At 58.6% G+C, this 18,307-nt stretch overlaps 2 protein-coding genes and 1 long non-coding RNA gene across 12 annotated transcripts; 1 reads left to right on the forward strand and 2 right to left on the reverse strand.

The window, feature by feature from the left end:
• Positions 1-6,211: 6,211 nt before the first annotated feature.
• Positions 6,212-13,607, reverse strand: GMPPA (GDP-mannose pyrophosphorylase A). 9 transcript variants are annotated; one of them, XM_019445836.2, is made up of 14 exons: positions 13,513-13,607; positions 12,566-12,626; positions 12,358-12,455; positions 11,334-11,437; positions 10,892-11,078; positions 10,481-10,540; positions 9,052-9,182; positions 8,335-8,349; positions 7,824-7,958; positions 7,620-7,717; positions 7,406-7,452; positions 7,119-7,211; positions 6,829-6,997; positions 6,212-6,512 (listed from the first exon to the last, which is right to left on the reverse strand). In XM_019445836.2, the coding sequence occupies exons 2-14, from the start codon at positions 12,603-12,605 to the stop codon at positions 6,412-6,414; spliced, it is 1,278 nt and encodes a 425-aa protein (XP_019301381.1). In that variant the 5' UTR covers positions 12,606-12,626; positions 13,513-13,607; the 3' UTR covers positions 6,212-6,411. The 9 variants fall into 9 exon arrangements, with proteins under 9 accessions (XP_019301381.1, XP_019301385.1, XP_019301384.1 ...); XM_019445840.2 differs by having other exon boundaries at positions 12,566-12,620; positions 13,513-13,534; XM_019445839.2 differs by lacking the exon at positions 13,513-13,607 and adding an exon at positions 13,205-13,497.
• LOC128777649 (uncharacterized) lies at positions 9,166-11,224 on the forward strand. 2 transcript variants are annotated; one of them, XR_008422905.1, is made up of 2 exons: positions 9,166-9,256; positions 9,368-11,224. It is a non-coding gene; the product is annotated as an uncharacterized LOC128777649 (long non-coding RNA). The 2 variants fall into 2 exon arrangements; XR_008422906.1 differs by having other exon boundaries at positions 9,181-9,256; positions 9,365-11,224.
• A 584-nt stretch (positions 13,608-14,191) lies between the features above and the next one.
• SPEGNB (SPEG neighbor) lies at positions 14,192-16,059 on the reverse strand. Its single transcript, XM_019445844.2, has 4 exons — positions 15,932-16,059; positions 15,300-15,607; positions 14,596-14,737; positions 14,192-14,426 (listed from the first exon to the last, which is right to left on the reverse strand). The coding sequence occupies exons 1-4, from the start codon at positions 16,057-16,059 to the stop codon at positions 14,288-14,290; spliced, it is 717 nt and encodes a 238-aa protein (XP_019301389.1). The 3' UTR covers positions 14,192-14,287.
• Between the last annotated feature and the right edge of the window lie 2,248 nt (positions 16,060-18,307).

Here is an 18,307-nt window from a genome sequence, read left to right on the forward strand (position 1 = left end):
GAACCAGCAGCTGAAAAAAAAGTGAGAAGGGAATCGATCTGAGGGAAACGGCAGCTGCTGGGGATTAGAGCCCGAGGTCCACCCGCTGCCCAGAGGCCACCCCTCCCCTGCGTCAGGCCTGCCCTGCCAGTCGCAGCCCCCGCCTGGGCCCAGAGGAGGGGCCCACGGGCGGCTACCCCGGGGGTGGGGGTAGGGAACCACGGGGGCCACCCTGGCTGTGAGACCAAATCAGGCCCCATCAGTCACCGTCGCCCCAGCACAGAGCCCACCAGCCCCCTGCCCTGGCCACCCTTGGCACCCTGAGGTGTTGTCCCCAGCCTCTCATCAAAGTAGCTTCCTGGGGGCGGGGTGGGGGACTGCGGCTGGGCTTCCCCACAAGCCAGCTCCCCCAAGCTGGGAAGATGAGACCCCTGGGGTCAGGGCTGCGTCTGGCGGCCTCCCAGAGGGGAAAGTGGGGACGGCACTGGAAGCAGCTGCCGAGTTAGCACTCCGAGTCTCCAAGTGACCACAGACAGTCCCCCTTTCTCTACCCCCTACCCAGGCAGCCCCCTGCCATGCTCTGCCCTCCCGGCTAGACTCCTAGACCCTTCTAGTGCTTCCACCCCACCTCCTCCTCCCCCAGCCTCTCTTCCCCTTTCTCCTAGTATTGATTTTTCTTTACTGGTTTTTTTTTTTTTTTTTAAGGTGATTTAATTGCTTTTTTAAGGTTACTTCAGTCTGGGGCTCTGCCAAGAAATCAGGGAGCTACTCCCCAAGCTCTCCCCAGCACTCGTTGCTACCCTGTACTCAATGCCTAAATTGCCCTGCCATCCACTGAGATCATGGGGTCATACTCTTTTAACATACTGGCCTCCGTCATCATCAGCCCAAATCACACTCCTCTGGAGGGCACAAAGTTGGGGGGTGGGTGGAGAGGAGAGTTCAGGCCACGGGGAAGTAGAACTGCATTCACTCCCCGCCAGTGCCCCACAGCCAGCTGTCTCCAATTGTCCCCAGGTCCCCATCACCCCGTCTCCCAGACCCCTAGGAATCTGGTTACGCTTGGCGAGAGTCCCCCTTCCATATCCCTGCAGCCCATCCTGTGCCTCCCCTCCGGTCTCTTCCGTCTCTCCTGCCCCCCCTACACCCCCTTCCCCTCTGGCCCCCGTCCTCCCCCCCCCACTTCCCTCTCCCCGCTTCCCTGCTTGCCTCCCTCTCTGCCCGGCTGCAGTTGGGTGATAATCTCCCTCATTTAGCCTCCCGGCTGCTTCCCCGGCTCATTGCCCAGCTGGTCCCTGGGGCCTGGCCCAGCTTCTTCCCCACCCCCACCCCCAGCCCTGCGCCCAAGCTCCCCCATCCCCTCCTGACTTCCCCCACCCACTCCCCAGGGACCACCTGCCCCCTGCAGTGAGCATCAGGGCCAAAGTGTGGTTGGCCAGGACCTGAGCTGGGTGTGAGCAGAGGGAGAGGGTCTGTCAGGGACCTGGTTCCCGAGTAGGTGTGGGGCACAGGGGTAAGGGGGCTTCAGAGCCAGATTTCCTCTGCTCTCCAGTTGTCCCCATTTCCCAGATTTGTTCCTAGTCCAATCTCCACCCATCTCCATCCCCCAGAGGGTGAACTAGGTTTCCTGATGGCAGTGGGTAGACTGAGAGGCAGAGATTAGAGTGGCATCTGTACAGCCAGATAAGGCAGGGCATGGGAATGGGGGACAGAGGGTGAGGGAGATGACAGGGAGGGCAGAAGGTTCTTACAGAGCACCTGAGAAGGTGCAGGTTTTATTTGGGCAAAATGCCTCAAAGGCAGATCCAGACACCTCTCATGATCCAGCTTGGGGGGCTCCTAAGGGATCCTCCAAGGTCCTTCCTATACCCAGGCTTTTGGGGCTTCACCTCTTTTCCCAGCAGAGGGACCCCCCCCCCCCATGCTGAGTTGCATCTGCCCCTTCTCACCTTTGTGTCAGCCTCAGACTCCCTTCCTGGGTGGCCCACACATAAATGACATGACCCCCAAACTCTCTCCTAGAGAGAGTCCCCAGCCTCCCCCTCCTCCCAGTGGACACCTTGCCATCCTTCCGAGCCCAGACACCTGTCCCAGGCCTGGCTCTGGTGCGGACCAAGGGATGAGCTAGTGTGGGACAGACGTGGGCGGGAAGGGACAAGGATGGGGGGGTGGAGGCCGGGACTGGGCCAGGCCTGGCTGGTGAGCGAGCAGCGGTGACAAACGGGCTGTGCGGGGGCCGAGGGGCGGGGGGCGGACGGCGGCTGATTTATCTGGGTTATTTATGCCGCGGACGAGGCAGGAGAAGCGGTTAATGAGAGTTCCAGTGAAGGGGGGTGGGGAGGCCCGGACGTGATCTGAGGCGACTGAAGAGGGTTAGCGTCCCACCGCCAGGCCCTGCCCCCACTGCCCGCCAGCATTCTGCACCCCCTTCCCTGTCCTAGGGCCAACCCAGCCTGATCTCTCTCCTGTGGCTCACACCAACACCCCCCCCCCCATCCCCTTTTGAGGATGGCCAAGCCAAGGCAATGGATCACCGGGGCCGAAGGACACCAGGTCCAAGATCGAGGGGCAGGCAACCGGAGGAACTGAAGAGAGGACCAGGAAAGGGAGAGCAGGGAAGAAGAAAGATGAAAAATCTTGGCTAGTCAGAAACTGACCAAGTCTGCGGGGCCTGAGGGGGCGGGGCGGGGTAGGAAGAGACCAGTGTGGGAGTGGGTGGGCATCAGGCAACCTCTGAACTGAGGCTGGAGAGAGGGCAAGGGGCACTGGAGGGCAAATTTGGGGTCAGCCAGGAGCCGTCACGGAGGCCTGAGAGACAGACCGGCTGGGAGTGGGGGTGCTGGTCAGAGAGAAGAGGGAGCCAGGGAAGGAGGGGGAGAAGATCCAGAGAAGGAGGGGGAGAGGGCTTTGCAGCAGCGAAAGCTGCTGGGAGCAGATAAGGCGGCACAGCAGCAGGAGGGATTAAAGCTCTGAGGGGCAGGGGCGGGGGCGCGACGCAGGACGGGGGTGGGGGGGAGGCGTGGGGTGAGGGGTAGGAAGAAAAGGGCTGAGGGCAGGACATCAGGGCCAAGGAGATGAGCAGGAGAGACAAGGGCTGTGAAGGGGGCAAGATTAAATCAGGGGCCAGGAGATGACTACTGCCTGGCAGAGAGGAAAGAAGGAGTTCCTGATCATCTCTTCTGGGCATGGGGACTCTGCCACTATTGGCGAGGCCCCATACCCCGCGAGTACCAAGGGTGGCAGAGCTAAGCAGGGGTGAGCAGGGTAGATTGGGTGGGAATGGCAGGTGCCGGCCCTGGGAGCCTCTGAGCTCCTGGCTGGAGAACCCAGGGCAACGCAGCGCCTCCTTGAGGTGACCAATGGAACTCTGCCACGGGGAGCAACAGTCAAGGGTGCTCAGCCCACCCGCCCCGGGATGGAGCGCCAGCCCCATCACGCCCAGGGTGGCAAGAACTAATGTCTCAAGGGGCACTTCTTCGTAGGGAGGAGTATGGGCCCGGAGGGTGGGCCGTGGCTTGCCCAGGCTCCTGCTCAGACCGGGCGGCCCCTTACCACCTCCTGCCCTCCGGTTCTCCGTGCCTCCCAGAAAGGTGTGCTCAGGCAGGGTGAGGCCCCTGCTCCCTCCAGAGGAGCCGAGGTGGCCGAGGCGGCGGAAGGGGGAGCCTGGAGGGAAGGAAGGGGAGGAGGAAGAAGGGGCGGGGGGGAGGGGAGCGGGGGTGGCAGGCGGGGCAGAGTAATTGCGTGTTTGTCAGTTCTCCTGTCTGCACAGGAGGGAGCGTGTGTGGTGGTGGGTGTAGCTTCGCCTCGAGGAGTGTGTGTCTGTTGGCAGAAGTGTCAGTGTGTCTGTCTCAGGGGTCTGGGCTCTCCTTGGCCCCCGCCCTCCCCTTTGTGTTTTGGGGAGCGCAGCTCTGGGCACACCCAGCTGTGCTCCGTGCTGATGCGGCAGATGTGGCGGGGCCCCAGCTGTGCCTGCTTCCCGGAGAGGGGGAGGGGGCTGCAATCTGCTCCCCCGATAATGGCTGCTCAGCGCCAGGGGGAGGGGATGGAGATGGGGGTGGGACTGGGGCCCTGGTCAGCCCCGCCAAAGGGACAGGAGGGAGATGAGGGCCCTGCCCCCACCCCACCCCGGCCAACCTCCCCCCAGTCAGTGTTCTTGGCTCGGCCTCTCCCCCTCGCTGGCTCCTGAAGCCCATCCAAATTTCCGTCCAAGCTCGGTCCCGGTCGGTCCCCAGCTCTCCTCCCATTGCCCCATCCAGCTCGGTGCCAGGGACCTGCCCCCCTCCCCAGCCCCCAGCTTGCTCCCCCTCGTGGATTTTACAGAATCATCTTTTTATGGAAACCTAAAAAAGCACTAATGGCAGGAGCGCACCCCTCCCCCGCATCCCTTCCCTCCGCTCACCCCCACTTCCCACCCCAGCTCCCTCCGTTCTCCCTTCTCAAACCCTTTGGGGGCCAGCACCCTCCTACTCCTACAGGGCCAATGAAGACCTAGAGGTGGTGGAGAAGGGGGCTCCCACATCCTGGGCCCTGAGCTGTGCCCTCAGAGGCAGACTGGGTGCTGAGTCCCTCCTGGGGCGGACAAGGGCTGGAGGGGAGTGGAGGGCATCACAGCTCCTTCCTAGACCCCCACCTCTGCCTGAGCACACACGCAGCAGTGACTAGGGCAGCCTGGTGGGAGGGGGCATGTTACAAGGATCTCCGCTACACTGGCCACCCCCCACTTCAAACACTGACCCTTTCCCCTTCCAGTGCCTCTCCCCATCCCCACTGGGCCTAGGAGGGGGATCCCGGGGGCCAGGGCCTGACACAGACTTATTGGATTTCACGGTGTTTTGCTGAGAAAATAATTAAATTATCATATTTATGATGGAGCTGCCATGGCCTCTGCCAACCACTTGGAACAGAAGGGTCAGGACTGGGGGGAGGGCAGGGAAGGGACCCAGTCTCTGGCCCCATAGCCCATCTCTCTCCCAGCTCCCTCCTCAGGGAGTTGACCCCAGGCCCAGAGTAAGCATCTGCTGTTCCCTCCAACCCCATGCTGATAATGGAAGGTCTGGGCTGGAGGCAGGGACAGGAAATGGGAAAGAGGCTGAGTCAAGGCAGGTCGTAGGTCGGGACTGCTAAAACCTGGCTCCTTTCACACACGCTCCCATACAGCCTGCAGGGCCTGAGGGGGCTGGGAGGTCACATCTAGCCCAATTCCCACATTACCCTCAGCCCAGCTCCAGAGAAAGCACATCTTCCTAACTGCTCAGTTCTGAAGCTCTGAAATCCTGGGCTCTGTCCCAGACCCTGGTGCCGATAACAAGGCCCCGGCACCCTGCCGCCTGCCACCCCTGCTTGCTGCCAGGACCCCCTCCTCCCTCCCACCCACACCCTGCCCCCCCATTCTCTTTGGGTAATTAGATTCCTCTCAATTAGCAGATTACGATCATTACCAGCTCATCTGGCAACTAAGCTCCGCACCCACAGCTGGGGAAAGGGGGGGGGGCACCAAGAGGGGCACACGGGGGTCACGGGCAAACATGATAGATGGTTGGGTTTCTCTGGGGCTTCAGGAATGTGGAGAGGACTAAGACCTCCCAAAGGGCAGAGTTGGTGGCGGGAGGTGGCCAGGGCCCCTCCCCTCCCAGCACCAGGGGCCCCCACTATGCTGCAGGTACCAGCTTAGTTAGGTCTGTCCCGCCTGCCAGGGGAGTAGAAGACAGACACCAACCAGGCCTCGGGAGGGGAGAAACCCCCACCCCGCCAAAAGCCAGGCGAGGAACAGATGGAGCTGGCAAAGTGGAAAACAGGCTGGGGCTGGGCCGGGCAGAAACTGAGGAAAGCAACCACCGGCTGATCCAATCTCAGGCCTGTGGCTCTCAGTCCGTGAGCCCACGGCCAGCACCCCACGGCCCAACCGAAATCCTTCACCCTTCCCTTCAGAATCCTTACACTCAGAGCCGGAGCCAGGACCAACGAAGAGGAACAGGAAGGCTGGCAAGCTGGCCATGCTGGGGTGGGGGTGAAGGCAGGGGCCAGGCAGGCTGGGAGCCTTGGGGGCCTTTCTCCCTAGCAGCGAGAGAGGCTAAAGGCACTGGGAGGGGGAGATTTACCAGGGCTCCAGATTCATTATTCATGAGCCGGCAGCGATGACTCCAATTTAAATGCTAATGTGGGGGGGCCTGACTCAGCTGCCCCCCTTCCACCCCCACCCCCAGCCCAGGCACAAACGGGAGTCCGTGCTGGCTCCAAGGTTCACGGGGGTTTATTAGGGAGCGGAGAGGGAGGCCTGGAGTCTCCCCAGCCACCCGGCCACCCACGTTGCTCCCCGACATGTGAAGATCCTGCCTGGCTTCCTCCGGTCTTTTTGGACAGAGGCTGGCCATGCAGGCAGCAGCCTTGAGGGGGGTGGGCAGGAGTTGGAGGGGTGCCTTCTGGCAGTCCCCCTCAGAGGATGATCTGGTTGGTAAAGCTGCGGCTCAGCTCCTTGTGTGGCAGAACAATCGAGTTCAGGATGAGCACCTCAGCAGGGATCCGGACGCGGCAGCCTGCAGGGGGGACGAGGGCACCAGGAGGAAGCCATGGGGAGGGGAGACCAGAGGCCAGGAGCTGGGGCCACTGCCATCCGGGAGGGATCCCTCCCTGCCCATCTGTGCCCTGGCCTCTTGCCCCCAGTGACTCAAATCAGGGCCTGGCACACAGCAAGCACTTGGTAAATGTTTGCTAAGGGAGTAAACACGCACGTGTATGTGTGCACGCAAACACACACACACACACACAAACACGTGCATGCATGCTCCCCACAGGGCAAAGCCATCACCTGTGGAGGTTTTCCACAGCCGTCTGTCCCCTAGGAAGCCATACCTAGGATGGTGATGGCAGGCAGCAGCTTCCCATCCTTGAAGAGGCTCTCACTGTCCATGTGCGCTCGCGGGTCGTTGGGATTGGGGTCATTGGGGGTACCCTCCACACGGGCCCAGCGCCCCACAGTGCTCCCCCAGCCCACAATGGTGTGCAGAACACACGTGTGCTCCTGCCAAACACGACAGTGTGAAGTGAGGGAGTAGAAGGTGCCAGATGCAGAGCACGCGGGGTTCCCCCCTCCCCTGCAGCCTCGGGGTCCCATGCCCTGCCGCATGTGCCTGGGCACCTACCTGCAGCGTGGCTCCATGGAGGACAATGCTCTCTCGGAGCCGCACACCCTCGCCCACGGTCACCCCCTCCCCAATGGAGACATTGGGGCCCAGCTGTGGAGAGGAACACATACTATGACCCCTGGAGGGCCTTGGAGAAACCCAAATCCAAACCCTTCATAGAACAGATAAAGGGAAGGGACCTGCTTGTGGCCACACAATGGGCTGACAACGCAGAGCCCAGCACTCTGAGTTCAGGAGTTATCTGCACCGCCCCACCCATCGGGACAGCCTGGCCCACCGCTTACCACAGCCGACGGGGCCACCTTGGCCGTTGGGTGGATGTAAACGTTTCCTAGAAGCAGAAGAGAAGACCTGGGAGCAAATACCCTAAACCATATCTGGTTCAGGGAGGGCAGGGATTGAGTCTTCACCTCTGAATCTGAGGTTGGGAGTCATGGCTCAGAGGGTACAGGAGGCTGGGGCGGGGGGCAAAATTTAGGAAGGGGGCAGGGCGGGTACCTCGGATTCGTGGACCCCCTGGGGTGTGCTTGGCCAGGCGTTCTGGGTGAGTGAGCTGGTACTGGCCCAGGTAGAGGCGGGAGGCATAGAGGGCTGAGCTGGAGGGGCCACAAAGTAGAACAGGGGTTCAGGGGCCAGCAGGTGCCTACCACCCGAAAGTCTCAACCCCCAGGTGCCCCGCTCACCTCCCAGAGGCATACGTACCCTGCAGACTTGATCTGGCTCCAGATACCATCAGTGAGGTGTACATAGATCTGGCCCTGTCCAGCCAGGGCTGAGAACACATCCTGTTCCAAGCGGATGGTGCCTGCCCCTGGCCATAGGCCTGAAGAGTCCTCCCTGGCAGAGAGGAGAAGACGTGGGCATCAGTGCCCCGGCTGAGCTGGCCTGGGAGACCCACACAGCCTCTCAGAGGATAGGAATCTGAGGGAATCCCACCCCCTCTCCAGGTCGGGTCAGATCCTCTCCAAGGGGAGGCTTCTGTCCCCGGAGACTCTCCCACTGCCCTTACCCACATCACCCTCCACCCCTAGCTAGGGTGCTATCCCGGGGGATCCCCAGGCATGGACCCACACCCCATCTCGGCCCCCTGTCCAAGGAGCTGACCCAGACATAGCTTCCCCCCATTTTCCTATTCTCCTCCCCGTCCACTCCTCCCAATCCCACCTCCGGCTACCCTCCCTCTCACAGGATGGAAGGAAACACAGACACTCACCCCAGAGGAAGACAGCTGGTGAGGGCAGAGACAGTCACAGAAAGAGAGGGGGAGAGAGAGATGGTAGAGGTGCCAGCTCAGCAGAAACAGACAGAGGCCAGGAGAGATGGAGAGAGAAGCAGAGATGGATGAGAGTGAGAGAGTGAGGCACGAGATGGGGAGCCAGCGGGGAGGAGGGGGTGAAGGGCAGGACCCACGGGGGTGGGGGAAACACGTCCAGGGCCTCCAAGGATGACCTGGGGAGGGGACTGTGCTCAGCAGGACTCTGGGCACTATGCTCTGAGGGGAGCATCAGCCTGACAGAGAGTGTGTGTGTGTGTGTGTGTGTGTGTGTGTGTGTGTCTCTCTCTCTCTCTCTCTCTCTCTCTCTGCATGTCTCTACACCCAAGCGTGTGTGCGCCCAAGTGTGTGTGTTGCCTTCTGTTCTGAAAGACATCTCTGGGACACTTAGGGCTTGAGAGAAATGGACCAGAAGGGGAGTGGGCAGGCAGTGACAGAGGAGGAACCGGGATGGATAAGGAAGAGGGACAGAATGAGGTTAGAAGGGGAGGGACTGGGAAGGCTCAGCTGGGGATGACAAGAGGAAAGGAAAAGGAAGGAGGAAGGTGAGCGGGTAGAGATGGAGCCTGCAGAGACTGGGGTGGGGGGGTGGGAGGGGTTACGGGTGGTCTGGGACGGAGTGGTACTTGGGTTACAGGGCCATGGGGCCCGCCTCACAGTTGCCCATCCTGCTGGTTACGCTGGAAGACGTCCCGAAGGGGCTTCAGGGCTTCGGGGGAAAAGAGGTAGATGCCACAGTTGATGATGTCACTAACAAAAGTGCTGGGTTTCTCCACGTAGTGCAGGACCTGGGGACACAGCAGGCTGAGTCTGGTAGAGGAGGGGCCGCTGCCACCATCCCCTAAGACCTTCTGATCTCCAGGTACTCCCCGCCGCCAGGGTGGTCTTCCTAACTGCAGTCACTGCCCTTCACCTTCAAGAGAAGTCCCAACTCCGCGCCTTTTCCCTCCCAATCCTCCCCACCTCCCAGCAGCCCTGGAGCACAATTCAATGCCGTCGCGCCTGCCTGTGCCTGGAATGCCCTTTCTCCGCTCTTCATCTGGAAAACCCAGCTTTCAAAACCCGGTCGACTCTGCCACTGCCTCTGTGAGTGCCTCTGTTCTGCCCCACAGGTGGCTTCTCAGGTCTGGGCACCCGTGGCCTCTGGCCACACCCCACTGTGGCACCTGTGTCATTTGCAACGTTTGATTTTTGCCTGTCTTTCCCACGGACAGGGGGTTCCTGAGAGGCAGGGATTGTATTTCTTTGGCTCTGTCTCTCTAACATCTAGCTAGTGCCTCGCATAAAACTTAAAAACACCCGAAATCACACATATTTATGTGTATGTGTGTATGTCTACCTGCGTGTGCCTGTTTAGATGTATTTTTAATAGGAAAGCTTGAGCAAATAAAAGGTTGGTGTGAAAGTCAATTAGGCTCAAGGGCCGGGAGTTTCACAAACAAGGACAGAGAACCTCTGCTTTGCCCTGCAGGCCCCCTACCTGCAATGCCTTCCAGTCTCCTTCCTCTATGTGAATTTAACTGGGCTCAGAACTTGCTTCTTCCAGGGAGCTCTCCCAGCCCCCACCCAGGCAAGGCTGGGGTGGGCCTCCTTTTGTGTTCCCATAGCACCCTGTGCATACATCTACTGGGGCGCTGAACCCATGGAAATTAACTGTTACCCCTTTGCTTTTTGCCAATCTCTCTAGAACGGATAGAAGATGAACAACCAAGGGTATGCCCCACCAGTCTGACAGCACTGGGGCCCCCCCAGTAGCATTCCAGCATTCTCAGGGCGCCTGGGCGGCTCAGTCGGTTGAACATCCGACTCTTATTTCAGCTCAGGTCATGATCTCACGGTTTGAGGGATCGAGCCCCATACCGGGCTCTGCACTGACAGCATGGAACCTGCTTGGGATTCTTTCTCTCTCTCCCTCTCTCTCTGCCCCTCCTCCACACACGTGTGTGCATGCATGCACTCTCTCTGTCTCTCTCAAAATAACTAAAGTGCTTTAAAAAAAACAGCATTCTAGCATTCTCTAGAAGCAGAGGGGTGGGGGAATCATGACACAGAGTAAGAACCCAGCCAGCCCCCTCTCTGCTCTCACCTCGTGTGTCTGTGGATTCTCTACAATGCAGCCGTAGTTGAGGGATTGTGTCCTGTTAGCCTGAAAGACAGACACACCAAAACAATGACCCGCCTGCTCCAGGGCAGCAAGGTCTGTTTTCTTGCTTTCTTTCTCTCCTCTGCAGCACCTGACACGTATTTCTGCCACTGACAGGCCTTCAGCAGGGGGAGAACTGACAGCTGCCCTCCCCCTCCCTTCTTTCCAAGCAGCCACAGGGCTCAGGGTCTCCACCGCCACCTCAGCTACTGCTGGGATTTCTGGCACATTTCCCTCTTGATGTCGGTTCCCACTCCAGCTCCCTGGGCTGCCCCTGCCTCCCCGACACCCTGCATTCCAGGAACTTCTCTGGATCACCCCCTTTACACCCTCCCGCCTTCCCAGCCCCCTCACCGTGGTGCCAAGGAGCAAGAAAGGGTGAGGCTGGTGTCTGTAGGCATCCAACATAGCACTCAAGGGGAAGTCAGAACAGACGTCAGCGTTGAGCACGAAGAAGGCTTCAGGGCCCCCAGCCAGGATCTGGTCCCGGAAATGGTAGAGACCACCCCCTGTGCCCAGGGGCGCAAATTCCTGCAGGTACCTGTCCCCAGGGACCCCAGAGCCAGCTCAGTGAGATCAAAGGAGGCAGATATCCTGAGCCTGGCATCTGACCCCTCCTGCTCCCAGGAGTACATCTGCCTAAGGCCAATATACTCAGGGATTCAGAGAGGCCCAAACAAGAATCCTCCCAGTATAGAAGGGTAAAGTCTGGCAAGCACCAACTCAACCCACTCACGAGAACCCTGAGGCCTAGGTCACCGTCCCACACCCCTATACTGCACGTGTGCACAAACACCTGACTGGAAGGTTAAACTCCTGCTGGGCAGCCTCTAGAAACCGGGTAAGGGGCTCGTCAGGTTGGTAGAAGCCAATGAGCAGAATCTCCTGCATCCCAGGGACCTGAGAACAAGGGAAGAGGTTGGGAGGAAAAAGAAAATATCTGATAGGAGGGAATGTTCGGGGAACCCCTGGAACAGTCCCAGGAGTCAAGAGACCACAGTTTTGGTCTCAGCTGTGGGGCCCCTGGGCACTTACTTTACCACTCTGGCCTGATTTCTCCTCCAGACAAAAAGGAAGTTAGAGGAAGTCTGTCCCTGGTCTTTCAATCTTTTATTATTTTACTACCCCCCCCATCCCCCACATCTGAAGATCACCCTAGGAAAGATTCTGCCCACCAAGCTGCATGAAAAGATAATCCTTTCATTTCCCCCCATATTTATTATCTGTCAATCTGAGCTTGAGATCAGCACGAGATATGGGTACCATTTATCAAGTGCCTACTTTGTACTAGGCACTTTACCAACCTCATCTCTAAGCTCTGTCAGCCCACAAAGTAGGTTTAATCACCCCATTTGACAAATAAGGAAACTAAGGCTCACAAAGCAGGGAGAAATGTACTCAAGTCCTTATAGCAGGCAGAGACTGGATTCAGATAAAACTCTACCCGTCCCAATGATAAAAGCAAGACAGAAATTAGCTCCATAGTGAGCAACGGTTTGAGTTCTGTGCTTTGCTATCATTAAGGTTCCTCATGCTACAGCTTTAAATGGTCTCTAAGATTCCTGCCTGCTCGCACATTCCGTGCTTTAAAAATAGGAGTGAAATCTAACCAAGAAGAGGCCAGATGAGAGACCAGATTAGTAAGGACAGCAGGGCAGTTGCACTGCATAACTCTAAGGGACACCATTCACACTGTCATTTGTAAATGGGAGTCCTTGGAGTTATGCCTGGTGGGAACAAGACACAGTTGGAAAGGGGGACGTACAGCATGAAGAAGATAAGCAGGAAGTGAGGTGGGAGTGGGGAGCCTACGGGGTTACCTGGGCACAAGCCTCAATGTGGTGCTGGATCATAGGGACCCCTGCCACTGGAAACAGGGGTTTGGGCACCTCAAAAGACAAAGGCCTGAAGCGAGTCCCTGAGACAGGAGAGAGAAGCCCATTACAGCTTCTTGCCTCCCTCCCTCTGCCTCCGCTCCACCATCCGCTCCAGCCCAACCTCCCTGCTCCTTTCCCCAGGGCTCCTCACCCTTTTGAGGGCCTCCAATCAGGATCACAGCTTTCAGCATGATGGCAATTGCTACCTAAATCTCAAATCCCAACAGAGAAATCAGGCTCAGATTTCACACCCCAATCCAAGAACCCCCTCACATCCCAAGCAAACCCCAAACCCCAAATAGAAACACTTAGCCCTCTCACAGGATGTAAATCCAAAATTCAGTGTAGTCCCTCCCTGGACACAACACCTCACAAATCCCACACATCTGAAATCCCATCCCAGATTCCAACTGACCTTAAACCCCACAGTGGTTTCTCCTAAATCCTGAAATTCGCACCTTGCAATTTGATCCAACAGACTTCCCTGTGGCCATAAACAAATCTAGCTAACTCAAAAACTCAGTAATAGACCTCTTAGACCCCAAACCTCAAAACCAAAACCCCAAACCCAATGATTTCCAATTGTTACATTCTTATGCTGTAGATGTTAAGCCCCGAATCCCAAGAGTGAACCCTGAATACCGAATCTCAAATCCTGAGTATGCCCTAGATATTTAACCACCATCCTAAGAGTGAATCTCTAGAAATAAGGTAACACTGATCCGCATCTCATGAATCCCAAGTCCGAGCAAAAACCCTCTATATGCCGAACTTGAATCCTAAAACTAACCTCTAAGTGATGAACCGTGAATCAAAAGACAGATTCCCTTGGCATCTCAAACACGGAATCTACTAGCCCCTGAGTCCCAATACTGGCGACGAGTGCTAAAACTCTGCATTCGGAGGATGGATTGCTGACCCTCTGAACCCTACAACTGACTCCGTCTAACAAACCCTAGCCTTGCTTAGACAGAGGTTGCGGGGCTAACACAAGAGCAGACCTCCGAAGGGCCAGCCGGGACCTCCGAGCAGCCACCGGTCTAGGGGCGGTCCCCTCCCTCCTACCCCTTTCGCCACCCCTCCTTTGGCTCCGTTTACCACTAGGTCCCTTTATTCCAGCTCTGCGGCCAGCTACCGCTTGCTCCTTCCGCGCACGTGTCTTCTCGCGACTCGCGAGAACTCCTTCGCGGAGTATGCCGGGAATAGTAGTTCTTAAGCTCTTGTTTTCCGTAGCCCTCCTCGCTACCCCTCCTTCCAACTACAAAAGAGGAGGGAGGTGGGACTAAACGGAGAAGAATGGGGCGCGGCCTAGGGATCGAGGGGAGTGGCTAAAGAGAAGGGTGGGGCCTAAGAGGCGATGCTGGAAGCTAAAATTAGGACCCCGAACTGTCCAGGAACGGGCCCAGGAGTAGCAGTCAAAGTAAAGAACAGGAACACGGAGAGGCGGGGCTAGAGACGAAAGGGGGTGTGGCCAGTCTTGAGATGGGCGTGGCGAGAGCCTCCTACCGCGAGTGGGTGGGGCTTGAGGGACTCAGAAAAAGAGAAGGCGGAGTCATAAGATCCTCCGACCGTCCGGCTGGCAAGGGAAGGAGCTTCGGTCGGTGAGAGAAACCTTGTCTCAGATTTACAGTCTGTAAAATAAAGCACCGGACCAGTCACTCTCCAAACATTCTGATCCCAACATTCTGTGACCGTGGTGTGTGGGTCTGGAGTAAGCGTGGGATTGGAGTGCAGGGGAAAAGAAACGGCGTCTCCAAAGAACAGAACAGGCGGAGGGTCAGAGAGAGCAGCTTTATTAAGCAAGATGGAGGAGGGTTGTCGGTCCCACCCACCCCGGGGCTAGGAGCCAGGGTGAAAGGTCCGAGCGTTCCTTTCAGGCCACGTCCACTCGAGCGAAGCTCTGGTCCATGCCCAGGCTGTTCTCCACGTACACCTCGTACTTGCCGCTGTCCTCGGGCGTGGCCCGGCGGATGGTCAGCGTCGTGGTGGTACTGCCGATCTCGAAGAACACCCTGGCGGGGAGAGCGGGAGAGGGGAGGGCGGGCCGCGGTCAGGTTACAGGCGCCCGGGGCCCGGCTGGTTAGCCAGCTCTGGCGCTCGCCTCCCGTTCCCCGCCCCCCGGCCCACTCCCGCCAGTTTTCTGGGCCCCGTTCCGCCCCAGCGGCAGGTCCCCGCCCTCGCCTGTCATCCTCCTCGATGTCCTCCCCGTCCTTGGTCCAGCCCACGTCGGGTGCAGGCTCGCCCATGATCTCCGCAGTCAGCGTCACCGTGGCGCCTTTGCGCGCCTTAGTGTTATCCGGTCCCTTTTGAATCTTCGCAGGGACTAGAAGAGAAAGGGCATGCGACCTAGTGAGGGTCCTAGGGGTGAGGCGGGGCAGGGGCATCACCTCCCCAGATAATACCCAGCGCTAAATACGAGATGGATTTAAACTCGCGGTGTGACGCTGGGCAAGCCTGTAGCCTCTCTGTGGCTTCATCTCCTCAGCTGTTAAGCCGGGCTAGCAGCTGCCGTTCCAACTTCCCACGGGGGAGAGGGGGGGACGGAGGATCAAAAGAGGTACTAAGAGTGCAAGCCCGGGAATGTTTACACACCTCGGTGCCCTGGAGACAGCTCCACGTAGTGGAAATTGCCCCGGGTTGGAGTCCGAAGACCTGGGCCCTAACGCTGGTAATGCCTCTGGTTCAATGTGACCTTGGGGCCCTGGTGTGGAGTGATAGAAGCCCACTGCGGACTTCTCAGTCTGGGTGGGAAGGGCTCCTGAGGCAGGCGGTGCCCCCAGCCCCATCGGGACTCGGCTAGGCCCAGCGGATCGCGCGCGGCTGGACCCAGTTGCGGCACCTGGAGGTGGTGCCGCTCTGCGTGGTGGCACCCGGGGCGCGCGTACCTTCCACCAGGATGCGCGCCGAGTCAGAGCACTGGCCGAAGGGGTTGGTTACGTTGATGCTGTACTGGCCCAGGTCTGCCAGCTCGCCGTCGCGCACCACCAGGGCGACCACGTCAGGGTCCTCGAAGACGTAACGATACTTGGGCCCGTCACGCAGCTCCTTGCCGTCCTTGCTCCAGCGGATGAATGGGTCCGGGAAAGCCGAAATGCGGCAAGTCAGCTTGGCCGCGCTGCCCTCGATCAGCACCACGTCCTTCAGGGGCTCCAGCACTCGCGGTGGCCCCTTCTCGCGAAGCTCCTTCCGGGACCTATCAGAGAGCCGGCTCAGGGCCCGGAGGTCCTACGACACGGCTCTGGACCGCCGGCACCAAATTCCTCGCCCCCTCCCCCATTCGGTCCACTAGAACTTTAAATGTGGGGATGGGTTCGGAGGGAGCCTGCTCTTGAATTGTTACCCTGATGAAATGATTTATTCTTGTCGGCCACTGTGCCACACCTCACTAATGGCTTTCCCCTAAGTGCAGGGACCCCAGCGGTCCATAACACTGTGCTCAGCTTCCACCCCCCACGCAGCAGGGCGCTTTCTGCAGCTCCAGCTCCCCTCCTCCTGAGGGCTCCGGGCTCCCCCTCACCTGTGGCCCCGGTAAGAGGCCTGGATGCGAATGGCTGCTTTCTGGACCTGGGGGTCGTTGATATCCAGGGTACATCCCGGAGGCGGGGCCGCAGCCGCTGGTTTTTTGGCGGGAGCTGCTTTGGACATCTGGGGAGCGCAAAACAAACATGGGGTCTAGGCTCACACAGAGACTTTGAGTTTCAGCCTTTTCCCTGTCAATTCAGAACATCTTGGGGGATGGGAGTGTCTGGGGCTGGTCTGAGGATGGGGACTCACCGCGGGCTGGTCGACTTCGGGACTTGGGTCGACTAGCTGGGTGGGAGGTGGGACAGAGCCCTCCTGGAAGGCACAGTAGGGGCACGAGCAGGTGCTCAGCCCAGGGCCCCGGTTTTATACATCACTCCCCTCCTTGCCTTGTTTGGCGTGGTTGCCCCAAGCCCCCCGGGGACCCCAGCCCCGCCCACTGACCCAAGCGGGCTCCTTATTTAGCCTGAGGATGTGTTGGGATGCTGGCTCAGCCTCTGGGGCAGGCCCGGGGGAGGAAACCCGAGCAGCTCTGGGGTGCACTTCATGTCAGCACCTGGACAGCTGGGCAGCTGGATGCGGCCCCACCCCCTCCCAGGGCAGGGGGTAACCATCCCACTCCTGGGAGGACCAGACAAGGGCCCAGGCTGACAAGAGATTCAGCTCCCAGCTGGGGCAGCTTTACGCTCTGGTCAGTCCCCAGACCGTCAGACAACATGCGCTTCCCAGGACACTGTCCATTAAGGGGCACAAGTGTTTGTGGGGGCGTCCCTGAATGACGCTAGAGTAGCGGGGTACTTCGCTGTCCATCCAGCCAATTATGAGAGGGCAGTGTGGCTGTCAGGACCAATCTGGAAGCACTTACTCCCCTGGCCCTGGAAGCCTAGGGTTGTCATTTCCGCACTGTGCCCCCTGGCGGTCAACTGAGATAAACCTAGAGGGGACGGTAAAGATTTTTGAGAACAGCACCCCCTTCTACCACCCCAGTCCCACTCTCTTCCCTCCATGTGACATGGTAGGGTCTGGCTGGGCTGCACTGTCCCAGGAGATTTGGGGATTTGGGGATTTACCAATTCCCCAATTCTAGGTCTGCCCAAGCCCCTTTGGGGTCGTAAACTAGTGCATAGGGGCACCAGACAGCTTGGATGAAGGGGTTCCGTTAACCCTGCTGGGACTTGCCTGGAGTCCAGCCTACCCAGGCCAGGGCACCAGGAAGAGCATTGCTTCCACTCTTTGTAACTGCCCGCCCAGGTGTGGAGCACTGTCACCTTTTGATCAGAGCAATTTTGACACAGCTCTGCTGACATAAATTACCTTTGCTCCTCCGGGTTTGGAACAAGCAGTTCACATGCCATTTTCAATGGAGATGGGAAGGGAGCTCAAGATCAGAGTGGGGACGGGAGAGGAATTTTACCATTTATCAAGATATGAGTTCAGGCACCTCATTTTTATATGAAAACACTTGCAGTGAGTAGGGGATTAAAGATTCTCACAGGCAAACTGTATATCTTCATCGCTAAAATGACAGGTGGGCAAGACGTCTCTGTAGTTCCTTCCAGCTGGCTTGAACATCCTGTTATTTTATGATGGTGGGGCTTGCCTCTTCCCTGGGGTTCCTGAGAAGCCAGGGAGGCTGGGCTGGGTGAGGCTGGGCGAAGGTTGTTTGGGGGCACAGCCAAGGGGCCCTCAACCACGATCGGCAACACACCAGTGCTACCTCTCTCTGCTCATGGTGGGAGGAGACTTTAATTCCTCTCACTTTGCCAAGAACAGAGTTTGCAAGGTGAGGAGGAGGTAGGAAACAGCCCCCACTGGACACAAGGAGAACTGGCTCCCTCCTCCCCTTCACCTCTGGGCAGGGCAGCTCAGTTCTAGGACCCCAGCGACCATTCTGTGGTGCTGCAGGGAGCATCTAGAGTCAAGGAGCCTCGGCACCCATCAGACTCCCTAGCGTGCCATGGGGACAAGAAGATCCAGCTGGGCGTGCCCCTTAGCTCTAGGAAGATGCTCGTCGGTGGCCCCATCTCAGCCGACACGCCGGCCACAGCCTTGTGCAGCTGGCGCCCCAGGTGCCTGATTGGTGCTCTAACACAAAAGCATGGAGCGAGAACGTGTCCTGGTTTCCTCTGCGGCCCTTTCGTGACATCATCACCATCTTGCCAATTATCATGATGAAAGCCCTTCTGTTCCAGGGGTCGGGACCAGAGCTGGCCTGTCTCCTGGGCAGACACGCTGGCCGCTCCAGCCTTGGGGTGTGGACTGGTACATTCCAGAGCCCAGTATCCTCCAAGTTGCAATGAGGTAATATGTGAGACAAGATGGGGGCCACCAGAGTCTGGTTACATGGTAGTGGTGAGGAGTCAGTGGTCCT

This window comes from Panthera pardus, unplaced genomic scaffold (genome assembly GCF_024362965.1).
Source record: "Panthera pardus isolate Hobbes unplaced genomic scaffold, ASM2436296v1 HiC_scaffold_10, whole genome shotgun sequence".
Taxonomy (NCBI): Eukaryota; Metazoa; Chordata; class Mammalia; order Carnivora; family Felidae; genus Panthera; species Panthera pardus.

Excerpts from the sequence above, each read along its gene's own strand:
- GMPPA (XM_019445836.2), bottom strand. The coding sequence starts at position 12,605 with ATGCTGAAAGCTGTGATCCTGATTGGAGGCCCTCAAAAGG. Across the intron at positions 11,079-11,333 it reads GAGTTTAACCTTCCAGTCAG|GTACCTGCAGGAATTTGCGC; the intron begins GTGTTTGTGCAC and ends CCCTGGGGACAG. Across the intron at positions 7,718-7,823 it reads AGCCAGATCAAGTCTGCAGG|CTCAGCCCTCTATGCCTCCC; the intron begins GTACGTATGCCT and ends TGGCCCCTCCAG.
- SPEGNB (XM_019445844.2), bottom strand. The coding sequence starts at position 16,059 with ATGTCCAAAGCAGCTCCCGCCAAAAAACCAGCGGCTGCGGCCCCGCCT. Across the intron at positions 14,738-15,299 it reads GGCGCGCATCCTGGTGGAAG|TCCCTGCGAAGATTCAAAAG; the intron begins GTACGCGCGCCC and ends TTTCTCTTCTAG. Across the intron at positions 14,427-14,595 it reads GACATCGAGGAGGATGACAG|GGTGTTCTTCGAGATCGGCA; the intron begins GCGAGGGCGGGG and ends TCTCCCCGCCAG.